Source organism: Dermochelys coriacea, chromosome 7 (genome assembly GCF_009764565.3).
Source record: "Dermochelys coriacea isolate rDerCor1 chromosome 7, rDerCor1.pri.v4, whole genome shotgun sequence".
Taxonomy (NCBI): Eukaryota; Metazoa; Chordata; order Testudines; family Dermochelyidae; genus Dermochelys; species Dermochelys coriacea.
In genome coordinates, this window is record NC_050074.1 from 73,507,692 (window position 1) to 73,529,841 (window position 22,150).

The following is a 22,150-nucleotide window of genomic DNA, read 5'->3' on the forward strand; positions in this document are numbered from 1 at the left end:
TTCCAACTTCTCTATATGTGGGTATATATATCTATATCTATATATCTTCTTACTATATGTTCCATTCTATGCATCCGATGAAGTGGGCTGTAGCCCACGAAAGCTTATGCTCTAATAAATTTGTTAGTCTCTAAGGTGCCACAAGTACTCCTGTTCTTTTTGCACACTACTTTTTTGCAGATACAGACTAACATGGCTGCTACTCTGAAACCTGTCACAGTAAGTTTGTTAATGATCCAAAGGGCAGAGACACATGAATTAAAGGCTCTATACTTTCAGGAAATGTCTGCTATGCTCCTTACTTACCACTAGCTGTCACTGCAGGCCCGAAGAGGATATTATTACCAAACAAAAAAAAAAAAAAAAAAAAAGGAGTACTTGTGGCACCTTAGAGACTAACAAATTGATTTGAGCATAAGCTTTCGTGAGCTAACAAATTTATTTGAACATAAGCTTTTGCGAGCTCACGAAAGCTTATGCTCAAATAAATTTGTTAGTTTCTAAGGTGCCACAAGTAGTCCTTTTCTTTTTTGCGAATATAGACTAACACGGCTGCTACTCTGAAACCTGTTATTATTACCCAAAAAACACAAATTTCAAGCCAGTTGCCCCTTTATTTTATAGGGAAACATCTGGGCAACTTTGTATATCAAGATATAGAAGATACACTAGAAAAAATTAAGAACCAGAACCTCCGGCCTTCCAAATCACTGATTTTTTTTTTAAAAAAATCTATATCTTTGTTTAGGAAGTTTTAACAAGTTTACAAATCTACTGGTTTTCTGTGTATAAAAGCCAGGGCTAGCATTAGGGGGTAGCAAGTAGGGCAGTTGCCTGGAACCCCATGCCACAGAGGCCCCACGAAGCTACACTGTTCATGCTTCGGCTCCGGCCCCGGGTGGCGGGGCTCAAGGCCCTGGGCTTCAGCCCCATGTGGTGAGGCTTTGGCTTTCTACTGTAGGCCCCAGCAAGTGTAATGCTGGCCCTGGTTGGCGGCCATCCGAAACCTGCTCATGGCCCCCCAGGGGGCACCGGACCGCTGGTTGAGAACCACTGACCAATCTAAACACACAATTGTCAGGTGTTTACATATTAAAAACAAAACAAACCGCAACCCAAAACCTTCATGTCCATTGGTACCCAGGTTGAAAGTTTCAGCAGAGAGGCCAAAGACGAAATGGAGCAGAGAGCTGATCCTTAGAGGCCACAGATAAAATTTTGAGAGTAAAGCTTCCACTCTTGGCATCGCTGCTGCACCTGGTTGTGGGAATAAACAGAAAATGCCTATTTTCCAAGGATGTCAGGTGCTAAATTTCCCAAAGATTAGAAGTTACTTATTTTTAAAAGAATAAAACTAAAATACCCTGAAAAGAAGGGCATGGAAAACTTAATTGTACTTTTTTCATAGAGATATGTCTTTAATAAATAGCTGGACGTATTTGATTGGTCTCACATCTTGGATCATATGTAGAAATAAAAAGGAGAACATTAATCTCAATTTGCTGAATACTGTTGGGGCCTACACTGTGGAAGAACATGGGGCAATACCTTTTCCTTGTTCAAATAAATTAAGTTCCTTCACTGCCCTTTTGATGTTTAACTATGATTATCAAAAGAGTGGCTGTGACCCTGTATTCTAGCGATGTGTCATACAGAATTTTCCAACAGCAAACACCAAGCAAAACCTTGGGGTCCTTTTGTACAGACCTTTTATGTCATTCAAGGAGGTTAACATACTGTAGATGGAAGGACAGAAGAGAAAGGGAAGTTCAGTATCCTAAACACTTCCTGGAACAGGTCTGATTATGGTTCTTCAGACAAGTGAAAAGTCTATACTTTGTGAAGATAACCAAGTAGATGTTAGTTGGTTACATTGGTTTGAGTATATTTATTCTTTGCACTGTACAATCCCCACAAGCCCTTTCAAAATGTTTATGTATACATGACTATAATGTGAACAACGTTTTGCTTTATTGTTATAGGTCCATGTGTGTCATGCATTCAGAATTACAGACACACTAGAAAATCTGAAGTGTGATCAGGCCATTGCAATATTTCAGGTGTACAATATACCATTAGGATACCCATCACATGCATTGTCTGTTCTTTCATCTCTGAAAGCAGCTTGCTCCAGTAATGGTTCGCTTGTTTGGAAAGTCAAAGCAGCCAATCAATACATGGTGATCTCATCCTTTCAGGTTGTTTTTTGACCTTTTGCCATCCTCTTCCAATACAATTCTAAATTATTCGGCCAGCACCCATTAGTGGATATTTATACTGCACACAATGGGATGATCTTTGACCAATATATACACTGTTGGTAAGAGCATTGACAGTGAACCTTGTTAAATTCAGAGTGACTGTAGAATTGGCACCAACATGCTATGTTGACTAGGCACTTGTGCAATATGCAGCACAGGTTGCAGCTTTCTTTGTGGCAATGGCATTGTAATTAGGATGAAGGGTGAAACAGCCAGATGTATAATTTGTTTCGGCCTATTTTCTAGCCTGGCATCAATGAAGACACTCACTAATGTTCATGCTCTGTTCTGCTGCCTCTTCCCTCATTGCAGGAAAATCTTGATGCAATTATTTTTTAATTTTCATTTTATCAGCTTAATTTGATAGTTGGTGGATTAATTTTGCCATGAGGCTGAGGCACAAAGCCATCGAACTACCCTCAACACTTCATATTTCAACTGCTTCTGGACTGCTTTTCTAGCTATAGTTTATATCATTGCCACTTGTTACTTCACACACACCCCTGCAGAAGCATATTTATTGCTCTAAATGGAGTAATTCTGTTGCACTATGTCGAGTCAAGTTATGGTCAAATGTTTTCTAACTGTTGGGAGACAACTGTTCAGGAACTGCGAGTTGGCACAGTTTTTAGGAAAAAGCAAATACTGAAGAAATGCAAAGGAAAAGACAGAATTTTATGAAAAACAGCATGAAATTGAATGAATATGGCATGTATCTCTCTAGATGTACACACATAACCCATGCTAGCGGACAAAGGATACAAAGAACTACATTGTTTAGCATGTGCCACACACATACATTCTAATTAAAAAGAGAAGGAAACACAGGGAATACACACAGCAGTATCCAGTCAGTAACATCATGTCCAGCTCCCTCATTACAGGTGGAAGAATAGAACAAGGCAGTGGTACACACACCACAGCTAGCTCATTACAAGAATGAAGTTTAAAAAGCAATTGCTTATTGCATGTGCACTATATTGTTTTCAACTTTATATGAAAATGTATCTCTGAGGCTTGCATTAAGGATTGACTCAGTGAAGACTGAATTTCAGTAGTGCCAAAACCTGCTTCCCCCTGCCGACTCACACACTTGTAGAGGAATACTAAGAGTTTTTAAGAGTAAATTTATTTCTGATAAACAGCAACAGATTATATCAGAGACCGTAGTCCTCTATTAACTCCACAACATATACAGAGAAATCTCCCCTTTTACCCTGCTAAATAGCCTAAACCCTAACCTGGAAGGACCACACTTAAGGGAACCTATGTCTTCACTGAAAAAATAGATGTGATTTTTACATCAAGATAACTAACTGCTGTAAAATCTCACTGCAGTAAGTTGAGGTAAACCCCAGGTGGGGTATAGTGTTGACCTCAATGATGTGTTTTGAGATCAAAACTACCAGTGTCTTCTCTCCACTAGGATTTGACACCTAGTTTTTCCAGTAGACTTGAACTCCTAGAAAAAGACTGTTCTGAACAAACATCTGATGCCCAATAGCAATGTTAGCCAACTGCTGTTGGCTCATCTAGTAGAACCAGTATTTCCAGGGGCTTTTCTTTAATGGAAAGGATGCTGCCATTGGCACTCTTGCAACAGATGAGTGTGCAGGCTGCAGAAAGAAGGTGGAGGAACACAATATTTCTCTGCTTGATGCCTGGATCTGACTCAGTAGTGCCATGATTTGAATCACTTATTTATCACAGCGATGTAGCCACATGCTGTGTTCCCTGTAACTCATGCTTTATTCCAGTCAGTGATGCTTTATTTTAAGCATTACATTATTAAGCTTTACTGTATTATGTTGTTAGTGCCTCAGAGCAGCTCTTTCACATGCTGAAATAGCTACACCAGGCTGTACATGGTCAAAAACTGTATCAAGCTCTCTCTTTTCAAACCCCAGTTAGTCCCTTTTCCTGGGGTTTAGTCAAAGGCGATATGCAGAATTCTCCATAATGCCACTGCTTTCTTCCCAGAAATCAACCTTTTTCATATGTTGGGTTGCAGCATCCACAAATCATACTGTAATATTCTGCTGTCCATTTAAGTATCACTCTGCTTGATCCTGTTATTCTAGCATGTTTTCAACTAGAGTAACTAACACATTATTAAGAACTGCAGACAATAGGAAATTCAATTGTTGCTGAAAACAAGACCCCCAACTGGTTCCGAAAGTCATGAATATGCTAGCATAGACAGGGCATCTCTATTTTCAACACTGTTTCAGAGAGAGAGAGAGAGAGCGCGAGAGAGAGAGTGTCAATGGTAGAACTCTCATTGACTTCAATGGGGCCAGGATTTCCCTGGGTTTTGGATTATGCCGATCACAGGAGAAGAGGTAGAATGCTGGAACTAGAGCTGGTCAAAAAGAAAGAAAGAAAAAAGATTTTTTTTTAATTGATAGAATTTTTTTACCTGTTTTTTCAGCTAGTTCTAACTGGACCCTGAAGATTGTTGGGAGCGAAAATTGGGAGTGAAGTGAGAGCAACAGGACCTTCCAACCTCCCCCATTCCCAATCCCTTTTGGGGAGAACACAGAGGGGAAGTTCATAGGAAGCTGGAGACTGAATAAGAGATGAACAGTGGAGAGGAAAAAAACACAGAAAGGAGAGGGAGACTGAAGTTACAGGGTCTCTCTGAACCAATGGGAGCTGACAGGTTTGACCTACTGGGAATAATGAGAAATGTCTTCTGAGTAATTTTTTGTCCCTCACCACAGAGGGAATGCCTGCCTTGAAGGGTTTTTTGGGGGGTGTATATGGAGTTGTTCATGCTACTAATACTGAAGTTTTAGACAATATGGTAGGATTTCTGGGGCTCACAGTCAGCAAACTAGGAGACATCTGGTTATCCAACCCTAGTTAAATCTGCACTCTGCTTACTAGCCAGAAAGTTTGGGAACAATTGTACATAATCATCTGCTCTCCCCTAAATTGTCACTCTTGTGAAGTAGCAGCTGTTATCTGTCACATGCAAGTTCTGACTACTAGACACATCTACAAACGATGTATCCTTGATGGCGACCAAAAGCATATTTGGTCTCCATCTTTCCCCGCCCCAAAAAACTCCCTGCTGTTGTCCAGCAACAGAGCAGCACTGCCTCCCTCTTTTTTTGGAGGAAAGTTTAAACTGAAACAAGATCTCTTTTCAGCTTATGTTAATGGCTCCACATTTGGAAACAGCTGTATTTTATTTTTGTACAGACCATATTGCACCCCAGAGCAAACATCTTGGCACAGAGTTTGAAGACCTTTGGAGAGTGCCAGGGGTGGATTAGCCACATTGGAGCTTCTCTCTTCATTAGTTTCTGTCTTTATGATAACCATTAGAGACACTAGTTTAGCATGGGGGTGACACAGAGACCATTTGCTGGCCTTCCAAGAAAAGCATCTGATCCTCTGATGGAGGAAGAGCCAGGAGGAGCTCCCTGCCGCACATCCATTTTCTCATAGAGGGGAAACTCAATGCCAAGATGTCTTATAATAAAGAGAGACAACTACTTTCAGCCATGGAGCTCCACTGATTGCAGAAGGAGTAAGATATATGTTAAATCCTGGCCCTTTTCCCTCTCACTGCCAAAGAAAGTAGATATAATAGAGTTCATATTTTCCTTCTGCTTGTACCCACCTCTTTGAGACTAGCCAGATACAACACAAACATTATGGGTTAGTATGTTCAGACCTATGTTACTTTGGCACATCTGAAAATGTTACCCAAAGTAACTTTATGAACTTGGCACTTAAGTCCCATGGGAAGTCAGTGAGTCACTGGATGCTTTTGAAAATTTTACCCTGACTCTTAAAAAAACTTTACAGTTCTTTAATGATAACTTATTTTAATTAGTTAGCCCTATCTTTATCTGCTGAATGTCTTAAAAAAAAAAAAGGCAGTCATCTTATTTTAGTCTAAACTTATCCTCCATCAGTCATGTGAATGCCTGCCAAGATAATGAAGCTGTGATGCCTTAGAATGCAAAGTGTGGGATTTCTGAGACTAGAAATGCCATTGGAAAAATGGACATAGTTCACAGGGTCTCAAGTACATGGCAGCTTTAAAAAGGGGGTTGTTTTAAAACATTTTATAGCCAATCACCTTCCTTATATCTGTAATTCTTCTCCCGTACCACTTTCTAAGAGACTCCAGAATTACTACCTTTGGTTTCAGACATACAACAGCTTCCTAGGCAGCATCATCTCTAGTACTCTGAATATTTTCCTTACATCTTCTGGCTCAGAGAAGTAAGGCCCTGATGCTACAATACCTGCTAAGCCTGTTTGGAGCCAGATGACAGTCAAGGAGAATCTGCAGTGGAGGTAGCAGTCTCCTCCTGCATAGAGCTCATTACAAGATCAAGGAGTAATTTGTTATTTGGTACTTATACCTAGACTCAAAAAGAAAAGGAGTATTTGTGGCACCTTAGAGACTAACAAATTTATTAGAGCATAAGCTTTCGTGAGCTACAGCTCACTTCATCGGTTGGTTCTTTATGAGAGTATCCAGTTTTGAGAGCTCATTCTTAATCTTTCCCTGTTTGCTGGAGAAGATGTTGATCAGGTGGTTCCGCAGTTTCTTTGAGAGTGTGTGGCACAAGCTGTCAGCAAAGTCTGTGTGGTATGTAGATTGTAACAGAACCACCTGATCAACATCCTCTACAGCAAACAGAGAAAGATTAAGAATGAGCTCTCAAAACTGGATACTCTCATAAAGGACCAACCGATGAAGTGAGCTGTAGCTCACGAAAGCTTATGCTCTAATAAATTTGTTAGTCTCTAAGGTGCCACAAGTACTCCTTTTCTTTTTGCGAATACAGACTAACACGGCTGCTACTCTGAAAACCTGTCATTATGCAAGGCACTGAATTTAGCCGTATAGAGTGGAAATCTGTCAACTTCATGAAAAAACTCGTACAGATACAGACAGACATCATCTTCCTCTCCAAATGCAAACAGATGGACATCATACCGAAAGGACTGAAGGTAAAAAATCCATTACAATCTACATACCACACAGACTATGCTGACAGCTTGTGCCACACACTCTCAAAGAAACTGCGGAACCACCTGATCAACATCCTCTACAGCAAACAGGGAAAGATTAAGAATGAGCTCTCAAAACTAGATACTCTCATAAAGAACCAACCGATGAAGTGAGCTGTAGCTCATGAAATCTTACGCTCTAATAAATTTGTTAGTCTCTAAGGTGCCACAAGTACTCCTTTTCTTTTTGCGAATACAGACTAACACGGCTGCTACTCTGAAACCTATACCTATACTGTGTCCTTCCACTCCTGATAAGTACTAGATCAAATAATGATCAAATACAGTTATAAAACTAACTTTAATTACTCATCGTTAGTATTTAAAGAAAGCTCATTCAACAGTCTCTAAAATTAATTATAGGTCAGATATTGTCATAGACCACCTACCCAGTCTGGCTTTAGGATAGTTTCTACTCAGTCGGGTTACATCTCTGGACCTTCCAGGTTGGTTTGGTTGTGGCACTGACTTGGTCCTACAGCTAAATCATAAAAGAAAAGTCCACTACTTCCAGGTAATACAAGATCAAGCTCTATATATGAAGGAAATAGGAAAGATTGGAGTCAAACAAACATTGAGTTTGGATTTAAAAATTGTCAGCAATGGAGAATCCATCACAAACTTGTATACATTGATTACTCTCACAGTCAAAAAAAATTGCACCTTATTTCCAGTCTGAGTTTGTCTAGCTTGAGCTTCCAGCCATTGGATCATGTTATACCTTTCTTAACTAGATTGAAGAGCCCATTATTAAATATTTTTGCCCATGTAGATACTTGCAGACTGTAATCAAGTCATCCCATAACCTTTTTTGTTAAGCCAAATAGATTGAACTCTTTATCACTATAAGGCATTTAAATAAAAAGGTTGTGGTCATTTATACCTATAAATGGGGGTGGGAGGATAGCTCAGTGCTTTGAGCATTGGCCTGCTAAACCCAGGGTTGAGTTCAATCCTTGAGGGGACCATTTGGGGATTGATCCTGCTTTGAGCAGGAGCTTGCATTAGATGACCTCCTAAGGTCCCTTCCAACCCCGGTATTCTGTGATTCATTCTTTCGCTGGGGATGCGGCTAGGGATGAGGGGTTTGGGATACAGGAGGGGGCAGGGTGTTGGGGGTGAGCTCTGGGAAGGAGTTTGGGTGCGGGAGGGGACTCTGGGCTGGGCAGGGGTGCGGAGGAGGGTGAGGGTTTCACCTGGGGGTTTGGGCTCTGGGGACAAGGGGTTTGGGGTGTTGGGGGGGGGGCTTCAGGAGGGAGTTTTGGTGTGGCAGGGGTTTGGGGTGCAGGAGGGGGCACAGAGTCCCAGAGGTGCTTAGTGCGGCTCCCAGGAATTGGCGGCCAGGTCTCTGCAGCCCCTAGGTGCACAGCTGGGCAGGGAAGCTCCGCATGCTGCTTTCGCATCTGCAGGCACTGCCCCCGCAGCTCCCATTCATCATGGTTTCTGGCCAATGGGAGCTGTGGAGCTGGCCCTTTCGGCAGGGGCAGCGTGCAGAGCCTCCCTGGCCACCCATGCGTCTAGGTGCTGCAGGGAACTGGTGGCTGCTTCCAGGAGCTGTGCAGAGCTAGGGAAGGCAGGAAGCCTGCCTTAGCCCCAGGCCCCCAACAGGACTTTTAGTGGTCTGGTTGGCAGTGCTGACCGGAGCTGCCCGGGTCACTTTTCGACCGGGCGTTCTGATTGAAAATGGGACGCCTGACAATCCTACATGTACCTGGTTGAGAACCACTGACCTACTGGATAGGCCACTGGCCTGGGACTCTATTCCCAACTGTACCACTTGTCTGCTGGGTAGTCTTGGATAAGTCACTTCACCTCCCTGTGCTCAGTTTCTTCATGTGGGGGATAGTACTTACCTCCTTTGTAAAGCACTCTCAAATCTACTGATGAAAAGGACCATCTAAGAGCCATGTATTATTACTTACTCGTAGCCCAAACATATGATTTTTAACTTGTCTAAGTCCCTTTAATATCAAGCCAATGCAGCAGAGCTGCACACTGGAACTTGTTGCTTTTACAAACGTCACAAACTTGAGCAGAATCTAAGCGAAGCATTAGTAGGATGCTCCAAACCACTCCAAGGCCTTCAGAGAAGGAAGGAACTTGAGTTTCAGCTGTTCAACCCAGTGGGTTGAGAACTTTGTATTGCAATCCTCAGTGCTAAATAACTGCCATGGGCAGGCAATCCAGACATGAGTCTCTACCGCATTGAACCTTGAGACTGGATAAGTCACAAGCAGCGTCTCACTAAAACGTCGCCCACTCTCCAGAAACAAACCAACCAACCAAGCAAGCAAACAACACGCTTGCATACTGCAATGTCACCAGCCATCGAGCAGCCCTGCCGCGTCACAGCACGCTCCCGCTCCCCCTTTTAGCCTGATGCAATGCCCAGAGCGGCAGCATGCACACAGATGGACTTGGGCAGCATCGATAGGAGCATTGCACAGTCCTCCAGCTCTCCCCACGACAAGGGAAAAAGGCATAGGAGACTTGTGGGGGGGTAGGAAGAGATTCCGCAACTCACCCAGCAATCTATAAAACTACAGGTCCCAGCATGCCCCGAGCGCGCGTGCGCTGTGACGTCCCAGCGCCCTTTCGGGGCGCATGCGCCGCGGCGTGCGGGTCGGTTGAGTAAGGCGAGATGTGATTGGCTGCGGGGAGGCGGCCGAGTGTGGGAAGCGCAGTGACGGAAGGAGCGGGGGGCAAATGGCGGAGAGATGGTCCAGGGCCCTGTTCAAAGAGAAGCGATAATCCTGGTGCGGAGAAAGCGGCGCCGGAGGAGGCGGCGCCGGGGGTCCTAGCGCCAGCGCCCACCCCCCACCCCGGCGAGGGAGGCTCCGCGGGGGGGGAGGGACGCGGAGGAGTCGCGTTGGCGAGCGTGTCCGCGGGCGGAGACTCGGGGCCGAGGAAGCCCAGGTAGCCGCGTTCTCGGGGGCGAGTTCGGAAAGTGCCGAGAGCAGGAGAGGGGTCCCCCGCCGCCTCCTTCCTCCCTGGGTGAGACTGAGGTAGGTACCGAGCGGCAGGGAGAGACCGGGGCGGCTCCCCGGCTCCCTAGGCCTGTGAGGCCTCCAGCCCTGGGAAAAGGCCCTGTTGCTCCTTCCAGCGCGCCTGCCCCCCACCCCGTGCCTCCTGTTCTCTATGGGGAGGGGCCGAACCTCGAGTGCGGAGGAGGCTGGAAAGTTCCAGCGGCCTAGGAAGTCCGGGCGCGGGGGGGGAGGGAACTTTCGCTCAACGCAGCTCCCTGCGAGCCGGGCCCGGAAGTTTGCGGGGAGGGGGGAAGGGGAGTTGAGGGAACTTTCTCCACCTCCCCCGGTAGCTCGGAGGTTGGCTTCAGGCGCTGCTGTCTGGTGTGCAGAGGAGCAGGTGGCGCTTAATCCGGGTTGGGTGCGGAGCTTGCTGCTTCCTGTTCGCTGGGTGGGAGCCTCCTTCGTCACTAAACGCTCCGGGTAGCTACTTCGGTTCTTACTGCTTGGAGGTGGAAGGGCCTGAAGTGCGAGGGCAGGGAAGGGAGGGACACCGCATCACACATTGAGTCTATATGAAGGCATAGGATGATGGTGTCTCCCCTAGGATTTCATCAGCTTCCTATGTCTCCTGTTTAAACTATTTTTCTTCCCTTTGATTATGGAAGGGAAACGATGGGTAGAAAGTAAAGAGAAGTGGGCTACTTTCCTCCTTTAAAACTGACAGTCAGTCAGGTCTGGTTGGGCCTTAGCTTTTCAGAAAACAGTAGTTAAAATAACAAAAGAAAGGAAAATTCTTCTCAAGGCAACTTTGTACCCCAATTTAGGATTTATAGGAACAGATTTTTACCTAAGATCAATGGAAATTTTCCATATTTTTAAATAAAAAAAAAATATCGGTGATACATCCTGTCCCCCATAGCATTTGCCCCTCCATATCTGTTTGCAGACCTGAAGATGGACTTCAGTTGAAATTTACTCTAACAAAATATAACGTGATCCATTAAATCAGTGCCCAGGCTTAGAAAATCTAAAAGTAAACAGTGTGTATAGGGAAAATAAATGTTTTAGGTTTTTAATAATGTTAAAATATAGACAAGGTATTTGTTTGTTTTTACCTGTCTTCCTCTTCAAATTAAAATAAGAGCAGCAGTGAAACAGAGAGGTAAAGAATTGTTCAAACATGTTTCCATTTAACCTGTGATTGTAGTTTTTTTTGTTTTGTTTTTTTTAAACTTTGTTCACTGGCCATTGTGGATGTGGCTAAGCTGTTTCAACTACTCTTACATATCAGATAGCGAGAACATTTAGGCTGTAAGGGACCTTGAGAGGTCATCTAGTTCATTTTCCTGTGTTGAGACAGGACCAAGCATACCTAGACCATCCCTCATAGGTGTTTGTCCGACGTGTTCTTAAAAACCTCCAGTGATGGGGATTCCAAAACTTCTCCTGGTAACCTGTTCCAGAACTTAATTATCCTTATGGTTAGATGGCTTTTTCTAACATCTAGATCCCTTGTTGCAGAGTAAGCCCATTGATTCTTTCCTATCTGCAGTGGATATGGAGAACAACTGATCACCGTCCTTTTATAACAGCCCTTTACATATGTGAAACTGTTACGATGTTCCCCCTCAGTCTCTCTCCAATTTGTCCACATCTTTCTTAAAGCGTGGTGACCAAAACTGGACTCAGTACTCCTACAGAGGCCTCACCAGTGCCGAATGGGACAGTTACCTTCTGTGTCTTATGTTCCTGTTAATACACCCCACAATGCTATTTGCCTTCCCTGCAACTGCATCACATTGTTGGCTCATGTTCAGTTTAACCAGTATAACCAACTGATTCTTTTTAGAATTACTGTCATCTGGCCAATTATTCCCCATTTTGTATTTGTGCATTTGATTTTTCCTTCGTGTGGGATTACTCTGCACTATATGGAATTTACTGAATTTCATCTTGTTGAATTCAGAGCAATTCTCCAATTTGTCAAGGTTATTTTGAATTCTAATGCTGTCCTCCAGAATGCTTGCCACGCCTCCCAACTTGGCATCATCCTCAGATTTTATAAGCATATGCTCCACACATGCCATTATCAAGTAATTATTGAAAATATGAATATCAGAATTCAGGTCAGACCCCTGTGCGACCCCAATAGGCACATCTTCTGTGTGACACCCAACCATTGATAACTACTGCTGGAGTATGGGCCTTCAATCCGTTGTGCACCCACCTCATGGTATTTCATCTCGTCCACATTTCTCTAGTTTGCGTATGAGAATGTCCTGTGGGAATATGTCAGAAGCCTTACTAAAATCCAAGTATATCATGTCTGTTACATCCCCCCTCCCCCCCTTCACCAGGCCAGGAACCCTGTCAAGGAAGGAAATTAGATTGGTTTGGCATGATTTGTTCTTGACAAATCCATACTGGCTATTACTTATAACCCTGTTATCCTTGAGGTGCTTACAAATTGCTTGTTTAATAACTTGTTCCAATATCTTTCCAGGTTTAGAAATTTAGGCTGACTTGTCTATAATTCCCTGGGTCCTTTCCTCCTCCCCCCCTCTCCCCCCCCCCAAAGATAGGTACTCTTTTTGCCCATCTGGGACCTCACCTGACCTCCATGAGTTGTCAAAGATAATCACTAATGGTTCTGAGATTGCTTCAGCTAGTTGCATAAGTACCCTAGGGTGAATTTTGTCAGGCCATGCTCACTTGAATACATCTTACTTACCTGAAAATTCTTCAAAATGTTTTTTCCATATTCTGGCTTGTGTTCCTTCCCCCTTGTTAATGTTAATATTGTGTTAAGCATCTGATCACAATTAAACTTTCTATTGAAGACTGAGCTGTGGTTGTGGTTGCACTGGGTATGCTGAAAAGAATTAGAAATGGATTTAGCTAGAACTATATACTTTGTTCTGGGCTATGAATTGTGGAAAAGCTTATTTACAAGTTGGACTTAATACATTTGAGTATTATGACAGTGGTCTTTTTCCAGTTAATAACACTATTTGTCCTTGCATGCACAGATGGGGCAAAATACATCACAGCAATATTACTAACTAAACCTACCTCAGCCTTGTGAAAAGAGCATAAAAGTGAAGTTGTTTTTACTTTTTATAATGACTTGAGATTTGGGGCAACTACAGAATTGTGCAATATTTTAACACTTTTCTTTTACTACAAAAAAACCACTTTTTAAAAAACAGACTGGATTATAGAGTCTAACTACTTAACATGAACTGCACATACAAATGCAGAATGAAAATGGTCTAAAGTTAGACAAAATACATTCAGCCTTTCTAATTTTTCATAAAAGTAATGGCCTCAAACCTTGGCAATAAAGGTATTGTATAGGAGTTATGACATGAGACTAGAATAATCCAAATATTTATTCATAGCAGATAAGTTTTTATAGACTCAGGGGTGATGAATTTCTGCTAAATAAATGCGGAGAAGTAAGTGACTGTTTTAAATTGATAGTCATGATGCTTGTTGCAGAATTGACTTTAAAAAATACACGTGTAAATGAAGTGAATTATGCCTGTCAAAAATAAACAGGCAATGCTGTGTACAGTACTAACTAAAGTGTTCAGCGTGCTCTAATAAAGAGTGGAAAAATAATCACTTGCACTAAAAAGTAACAATATACAGAAACTGGTTTATCTAATCCTTTCTCTTCCCACAGAGAATATGAAACAGTTGTCAAAATGACATCCAGATTTGGAAAGACATACAGCAGGAAAGGGGGAAATGGCAACTCAAAGTTTGATGAAGTCTTTTCTAACAAACGGACCACCCTTAGCACAAAATGGGGAGAAACCACATTTATGGCCAAATTAGGACAGAAGAGGCCCAATGTCAAACCAGATATTTCAGAAATTCCTAAAAAACCCAAAGTTGAAGATGAGGTAACAGAAGATCCATTTGGATTTGATAGTGATGAAGAATCTCTGCCAGTGTCTTCAAAGAATGTGTCGCAGGCTAAAAGCTGCTCTCAGCTGGAACCCATTGAAGCTGCTCAGTCTGAGGACTTCATTTCTCTACTTGAAGCTAATAGCAGAATTAATCAGCCAATCAGCGGAGACAACTTTGTGTCCAGCAAGAGCATATCTTTTGACAATATTGTTCATGGTTTAAAAGAAGAGAGCACAAACAGAAACATAGAGGATGGGGAAAGCAAAAGCGGCAGAACTAAACTCATAACAGGTAAATTTAGATTAAACATCTAAAAGTATTATTTAAACAGTTAAGCATACTGTGATTTTTAGTAATCTGTGTACAACTTTTTTTTTAAATTGCTTCATTGCCTGAGGTTGAGTTAAATGTTATAATCAAACCTAGGACCAAATCTTGCATATCGAGAGCAAAAACTAACTGTGGATACAAAGATGCATATTATATTTTATTTATCCAGTGTAAATGAAAAAAGAAGACTGTCTTTACAGAAATAATTTGGTTAAGGGACCAGCTACCACTCTCTACAACAGTGGTGGGCAACCTGCAGCCCGCAGGTTGCTCATCACTGCTCTACAAAGACTAACGTTGCAAGCAGTTCTGTGGTTTATTCTTCCTTCACTATGCATGTATACTTCCACATATCCCCTACCATCAAGTACAGTTAGTGGTTCTATGGTTTCTTGCATATGTGATATTATGAAGACCAAGTAATTCAAGGGATTGGTGATCGTCTGTTTTTATGTAGCTGGTTCAAATCCAGTGCAGACATGTAGTGAGTGATAGGATTAACATCTGTCCTGGCTATTGACTTGTGTAAAATGAGTGAGTGCACTTAATTTCCTCCTGCACAGATGTAAACATCACAAAAACCTTCATAACTGGCACATTCGTGTCAATGCAAATCAAATAATTAAAGAGGGATGTAGATTAAAGTTCCCTTCTCTGGCTTCTAGCTGTTTTCAGTTCAGGGTTGAAGTAGCGTAGAGGATTGGGTACTGTTCTCATCTATGCTCTTTTAATGAATGAATACACTTAATTCTTTGGAGCCTGTGGATAAGCACTATATTCACTTTTAAAATGTCTTTAAAATGATCTTTGATTTCATTTCCCTTTACTTTAGAGTTTTGACTTAAATAACTGATATCATAACTACTAAAACTGCAACTTTCTTTTTACCTGTTCAAGTTTTGGACAATGGTGGTTCTTAAAATGTAGTGGGCCATACCGAATCAACCCTTTCAAGATGATGCCTTGCTATGTTGTCTTTGCTTGGAATATCACATTAAATTTCTGTTTCTTTAAAAAAACAAACAAAAAAATTAACTGACCAGAAAAATAAGTGGACCCCAGTCTGTTTGCTGTACCGTAGACCAAAATGGTCTTTAATGGCTTAAGATGAGTGTAGCTGAGGAGTTTACAAGTAAGGCAGTAGTATTAATGGATAGATGGAAAATAAATTTAAAAAAACATAGCTGTTGATTAAACTGAAAATATTTGGAAACTAAATCACTTCTTTGAATGCCAGAAATGAAAGTACAGTTGAAAAGAATTTCAATATTGTCTCATTGGGTTTTCTGATGATAAATATCTACTATTTGCTGAGGGAGAAAACTGCTTGGCAAGAAGCAGTAAACTTTCACTGAGTAGACTATATCTAATTTATATTTGCAATGACACAATACTAAAATAATTTCAAGTTTGGTCTTACAATAGGAGTTTTATACTGTAGGGGAAAAAATCCACTTGTTAACCTAACGTTGAAAACATGAGCTGTGGATAAACAACTGTGAAAATTCTGAATTTATGTTTTATTGGCTGTTAACTTAATTACAACAAACAATGCAGGCCTAATCACACCAGTTGTTAACTATGTGAATGGGCTAACCCCCTTCAACTCTGCATCCAACGAAGTGGGTATTCCCCCACGAAAGCTTATGCTCCAATACGTCTGTTAGTCTATAAGGTGTCACAAGACTCTTAGTCTGGATTTGTAAAAGCGGCAAACACGGCTACCCCCTCTGATATTTGTATTTTTAGAAATCTAAGTCAATAGAGTATGCACTTTCACACAATATCCTATCATGAGGGTATTAAACAAGTTTGAGGAAACCAAGACAGTAGAAGCAGTTTGATTTTTCAGGGGTAGTGTTTATTTTGGCCAGTTATTGCAAATGAAACTGAGATAGTTGGGTAGCCATTATGTTTGTATCGAGGTTTATCCAAAGCAAAGCACACTATGAAAACATCAACCAGAGCACTGAGCCAGTGGGCAGGGGAGAGTGCCGGCAGCCAGTGTAAATATAACTACTTTAGAGACTTCAGTAAATCTTGAAATGTAAGGCTACTTTTCAAACCCAGAGTTCATTTTATTCATTTTTGGACACTAAAGCAAAGAAACTTGCTTTATTGCTGGTGACTAACCTATGATCACACTTGAGACCTTATCTTAATGTACAATAATAATAATGTTTCAGTCATGTTAGGAGTTTAGTGCAATTGGAAATCCTTAATGTTTTTTAAGGTTTGGCTAGACTAGGATTTAAAGGTGTAATGTTAGCGTGTGTGAGTATCTTAAACTTAAGTCTAGATGACCTAAAACGCAGGCTAACACATTTGAAACCATGTTATAATGTCTAATCTAAAACAGATAGCTAACATGGCTTCTTCATATGTTACTCTTTTTCTTAATGAATGTTGAGAGCACTTCAAACATATGTAACTTGGTTGAGCTAACACACTAGCTTTTGCTTGCTTTAAAGTTGTCTGCTTGCAAATTAGTTGCAATGTAACTCATATTTTACTTGTTATGACTTCAGTGACCTTCAAGTTAAAAAGTTTTTGAGGGCAGCTAATTTGGTAAATCCCCTTGTTATGATGGATTGATGTAAAGATGGGATGACTTAATTCTGCTTGAGGAATGTTCATTAAGAGTTCAATATGCTGAAATATAATAGAGGGATTGTAACAGAAGACTCGTAGGTAAAAGTTGCTATTATGTAATAGGTATAAGTTTATCAAAATATACTTATGCTTGAGAAAATTGGCTGGGGAGGAAGCTAAATAGGGATTTAGTTTTTAAGTGACCTGATATAAAACACTGATCTATGCTAAGAAAAAAACGGCTGCTCAATGATAGTCAAAAGGTAAACCTGTACTGGGATCAAATAAAATCCCATGGAGCAGTACTTATCTGGGTTACTGACATACATGATAGAATAACAATCACCACTTTCTTTAGGGCACAAATCCAAAATAGGTATTGAACATAAAATGTACATTTATGCAGAATATTAACTTTTTACATTTGGCATTCTTGCAAAATCTTTTGTTGCCTGTTTTCAAAAATCTTGGAATGACCATTTTTATTAAAGGCTGTAAATGAAGCTCATTAATATGTGCTTACATATTACATCTTGCATGTAGATTTTCAGATGAGATTAAAAATGAGATCCTGATCATTTGTCATCATGGAAGATTGTGTCGCACATTTCACAAGAGGATGGGCTGATATTTTTAGTATATGTATATTGGGTAAATTCCAATTTGGGTAACTAAATTTTATACCTTTCTTAAACATTCCTGGAGCTTGAAACAAACGAAGTATTACTTTCTACCTTTAAATTGTTGTGTGATGTTGTTTGGTAACTTTGCATTTCATACCAGTGGTGACTGCATTTCACTAGTGGCTGAAGAAATTCTTTTATGGTAAGAGTGACAGCTATGACAATATTTTGAACAAACTTTAAGGAATTATGGCCCTATCCTTAAGGAATACTGTACCAAATTCACTAGTCCGTTACGGTCAATTTCATGGCCGTAGGATTTGAAAATTGGTAAATTTTCAGAGGTTTAAATCTGAAATTTCATGGTGGTGTGACCCCAAAAGGGGATGGGGGGCATTGTTTGTAGGGGGGTGTCAAGGCTGAATCCCCACTCTGGCACTTTTGAGTTTAGAAATTAATACTTGCCCTCCAGGCTTGTATTACACTCCAAATGTTACAGCTTTTCTCTGACTTTGGCTTGGTAAACGCTGCCACCACTCAAATGCAAAAAAAAACCCCTTGAACCCGGGAAGGAGCACTTGGGAATTCCTTCCTTTGAGGTACCCTCAAACCCTTTCACCCCCCTCCGGGGAAGAGCTGTGAAAGAAAACAAAGGCAATTAGTTGTTGCCACCAGCTAATTAAACAGTATGTACACAAGCCTTTTAGGGACACACAAATCCAATCCTGTTCTTAATAAAATAAAAAAAAAAGTAAAATTTATTTATTTAAAAAAAAAAAGGAAATACATTTGGAACTTAGGCTTTTTGCTAAGTCTTAAAAGAAACAATTACAAAAATTAAGCATCAAGATAGCTCTCTTGAGGTTCAGCTTAAAGTTTACAAGCAAAACAAAAGCATCTGGGGTTAGCACAGAGGAGTCCATTAGCTATAAGAAATAAATAGAAATAACCCTAATTGCATCTTTTTAAACATTTCTGTTCTACTTACACATTTGGAGTTGGTTTGACGTATGATTTGATTTTTTTCCTACCTGGTTTTAAAGCTGCTTACAGCATTGCTGCTCTGTGTCTCCGCTCTGTCCCGGAGAACCAAAACACACAGAGAAAAAGGGAAGTTTTTTTCCCCCCCATTTTAAAATTTCTAGCCCTCCTATTGGCTCTTTTGGTCAGGTGCCCATTCCTTTTCCTTTACTTGGGGAACTTTGTTAACCCTTTACAGGTAAAGCAAGAAGAGATCAGCCACTAAGAGGACTTCTTAGCTAACTGGCTGGCTGGGTGTCCATAAAAGGGAACTACCCCTCCTTCATTTATCACAGAGGGTCATGGGATTGCCACTCTCACTTCTGTGCTGCCTTCAGAGTATCCTGCCAGCCGCAGAAAGTTCGTGGAGGGTCTGATCTCCAACCTTATTCCCCCCCGCCTCTCCCAAAAGAGCAGCTGTGCGGGAGATGGACAAGTCCTGACATTCCCCAGCTAAGCCAGAGCTAGGAGCCCACTTTGCTTGTAGGAACAAGGGGAGGTTGGATCCACATCCACAAGCCTCCGCCAGATGCAGGAACCTCTGGGGCTGCCACCCAGTCCTAGAGCGTACTGCAGCAGAGGGAGGCACCCAGAGGTGGGTCTAGTCCCCACTCCAGTGCAGCTGTGCAGGGGATGGACGAGACCTGTCCTTGCCCAGCCAGAGGTAGGAGCCCCCTTGGCTGGGGCGCTCCTAACAACAAGGGGACATCAGATATCCTGGGGAAGGGTTTATTTCAAAGTCCATGATACATTTTTCATGGCCGTGAAATTGTAGACCCTACTTACGGAATTAAACTTGATTCAGTAAGGTTTAATTTTAAGTATTGAGGAAATTCATTGTATTGAAAATGAAAATGTTTGTATGATATTGTGGGATTGTCCCAACTTCTTTAAGGCTATATTCACCCTGTGCTTGCATCGGTAAAACTTTCGTCAATCGGGGGTGTGGAAAAAAACACACCCCTGATAGACAAAAGTTTTACAGAGGAAAAGCGCTAGTCTGGACAGAGCTTTGTCGGCAGGACACACTCTTCTGCTGACAAAGCTTCCACTCCTCATTGATGGTGGTGGTTTTATTTTGTAGGCAGGAGAGAGAGCTCTCTGCTGACAAAGAGGGGCTATACTGCGTACCTTACAGAGGCACGGCTGTAGCAGCATAGCTGTGCCGCTGTAAGGTGAGCAGTGTAGACGTAATCTAAGAGGAAGGCAGGATAAATGCAATCTGTTGCAGATATTAGGAACACTTTTTGGGACAATAAGTGTGAAATAGATTTCCTAGGAAATACAAATGACCCAGCTCAAGTCAATCCTTTTTGAAGCTGCACTTTGAGCAGAGACACATCGAAGAAACCATAAAAGGTAAAGAGCCAAACTGGATAAATGAGCGACTCTTACTGATGCTTGTCCTTGTTCGGAGCAAAGGGTGTGATGAGTTGAAACCACACGAAAATGTGTGGATGGGGGTTGGAGGTCTGCTTGTGCCAGAGTGCCATTTTATAGTTGGGGTGATCTCTGGGTAAGCTTGCTAGCGTGCATGTAGATTCTTTTATTATTTTAAAGATATTTTTTTCTGTATTGCTTTTACTTTAAGAATAAAATATGCTTGCTGAGAGAGAACTATGTGGTAACTCATAACGGGGCAGTTACACTGTGTACCATGTCTAAGGAGAGAAACAAAACAGGCCTGCTTTTGAGAATAACACTGAAGGTAGGGAACTGTTCAGACTAAAAATACCCCACTCAGAATGGAGAGAGATTTGGGTAGCTGGAAACCTAGAAGGGATGCCATTGCTGAACCATAGAGGATGAGTACAGGTGCAGTTGCCCTGGATGAGAGAGTAAGTAAATCAGTTTATAAAGCCTTTTTTGGAGCAGTGTGTGATGCGTGTCCTTTTCTTTTAGTTACCTACTTCTGTAATGAAATCTTGCTATTTTGATAACTCAGCATATGACAGGTCCATTTCTTAAGGGATTCCATTAAGAGTTGTTGAGTATGTCCTTTGCAAAATGTTGTGGCCAGCCAGCTTCCATTTTAAGTTCTGTTAAATTACTTTTCTGTAGTTGTAACCTGGGTAAGATGCACTTAAAAATATATTTGTGCAAGCTGATCAAGAGATGAATCTCTTAAAATGTGATAAAGTTCTAGAGACATTGTCCTACCTTACATTTGTCTCTGTAGTGTGTAATAGAATTAATACTGAAGAGATTTTTATGTTAATTTAGAGAGAGTCAAATGTGTGGGGTTTTTTTATTTTTAATGTCAGTTTTGAAAATATTTCAAGTGAAGAACTATTTTAATAGAATTTAGGCCTAGACTAGGTCTATCTGGTCTACTTCAAAGCTAATGGGTTTAAAATCTTCCAGATTATAAAAATAGAAAAATAAGATGAAAAAAGTAGTAGTGTTTTCAGAATCTACAGAAATGTAGTAGTATATACCTCCTCTACTTACCTTGCAGCATTTAACTATTGTAGCTCCTGGAGTTGTTGAAATTAAAGTTGTTGTCCAGGCATTGTCTTTTGATTGAGTTAGTATGAGTATAGAGGGATGGATGGATGCATGAACGTACAGTATTCTTGAAATGTGATTTTTTTTTCTCATTTTCCATAAATTGCTTTCATTATTAGGTGCTCTGTAATGGGTTCCAGTTCTGTAAATATTTCCATTCTTGGTTGTATAAGAAAATATTTTCTTAGTGGCCTGTAATCACTTGTAGTCCAGCAGATATTCTATCTGGGATATTCAACAAGGAGCAAGTTGCTAAGAAATCTTAAATTTCTGGGCAGTTTATTTTTAATGTCCTCACTTATCACAGAGGGCTCATGCAGTCCTGCCTAGTAGTTCATTGCTGCCTCCTCTGCACTGCCTATGCCAGGGGTGGGCAAACTTTTTGGCCTGAGGGCCACATCTGGGAATAGAAATTGGCCATGAATGCTCACAAAATTGGGGTTGGGGTGCTGGAGAGGTTGGGGGTGTGGGCTCCAGGGTGGGGCCAGAAGTGAGGAGTTTAGGGTGTGGGAGGGAGCTCCGGGTTAGGGTGGGGGAGTGGGGTGTGGAGTGGGGGATGTGGGCTCTGGGGAGAAGGGGTTTGGAGTGTAAGAGGGTGCTCTGGTTTGGGTGGGAGGGGGATCAGGGCTGTGCAGGAGGTTAGGGCTTGGGGCAAGGCTCCTGGCGGCACTTACCTCAAGCAGCTCCTGGAAGCAGCAGCATGTCCCTTCTCCTATGTGGAGTCACAGTCAGGCGGCTCTGAATGCTGCCCTGTCCGCAGACACCGCCCCTGCAGCTCCGATTGGAGTGCCAGAGGGGGCCATTGGACAGTGTAGGACTTGGAGCGTGGCCTTGTGGGTGCTTCTGGGAGCTGCATGGCGCGGCCCCCGACTCTGCTACCCGGCTGGAGTGC

The 22,150-nt window shown here is 41.8% G+C and overlaps 2 protein-coding genes across 3 annotated transcripts in view; one reads left to right on the forward strand and one right to left on the reverse strand.

The window, feature by feature from the left end:
- Positions 1–501: 501 nt before the first annotated feature.
- LOC122461138 (WAS/WASL-interacting protein family member 1-like) lies at positions 502–12,509 on the reverse strand. The gene is made up of 4 exons (XM_043519366.1): positions 12,495–12,509; positions 9,826–10,786; positions 7,691–7,782; positions 502–1,257 (listed from the first exon to the last, which is right to left on the reverse strand). Exons 1-2 carry the CDS (start codon positions 12,507–12,509, stop codon positions 9,842–9,844), a joined length of 960 nt encoding a protein of 319 aa, XP_043375301.1. The 3' UTR covers positions 502–1,257; positions 7,691–7,782; positions 9,826–9,841.
- The window catches only part of WAPL (WAPL cohesin release factor), a 128,270-nt gene continuing 116,292 nt past the window's right edge, over positions 10,173–22,150 (forward strand). For both annotated transcript variants that reach the window (XM_038408495.2, XM_043519476.1), the window contains exons 1-2: positions 10,173–10,306; positions 13,956–14,476. In XM_038408495.2, coding sequence (XP_038264423.1) covers positions 13,978–14,476 — 499 coding nt within the window. In that variant the 5' untranslated portion in view covers positions 10,173–10,306; positions 13,956–13,977. The remainder of the gene's footprint in view (positions 10,307–13,955; positions 14,477–22,150) is intronic.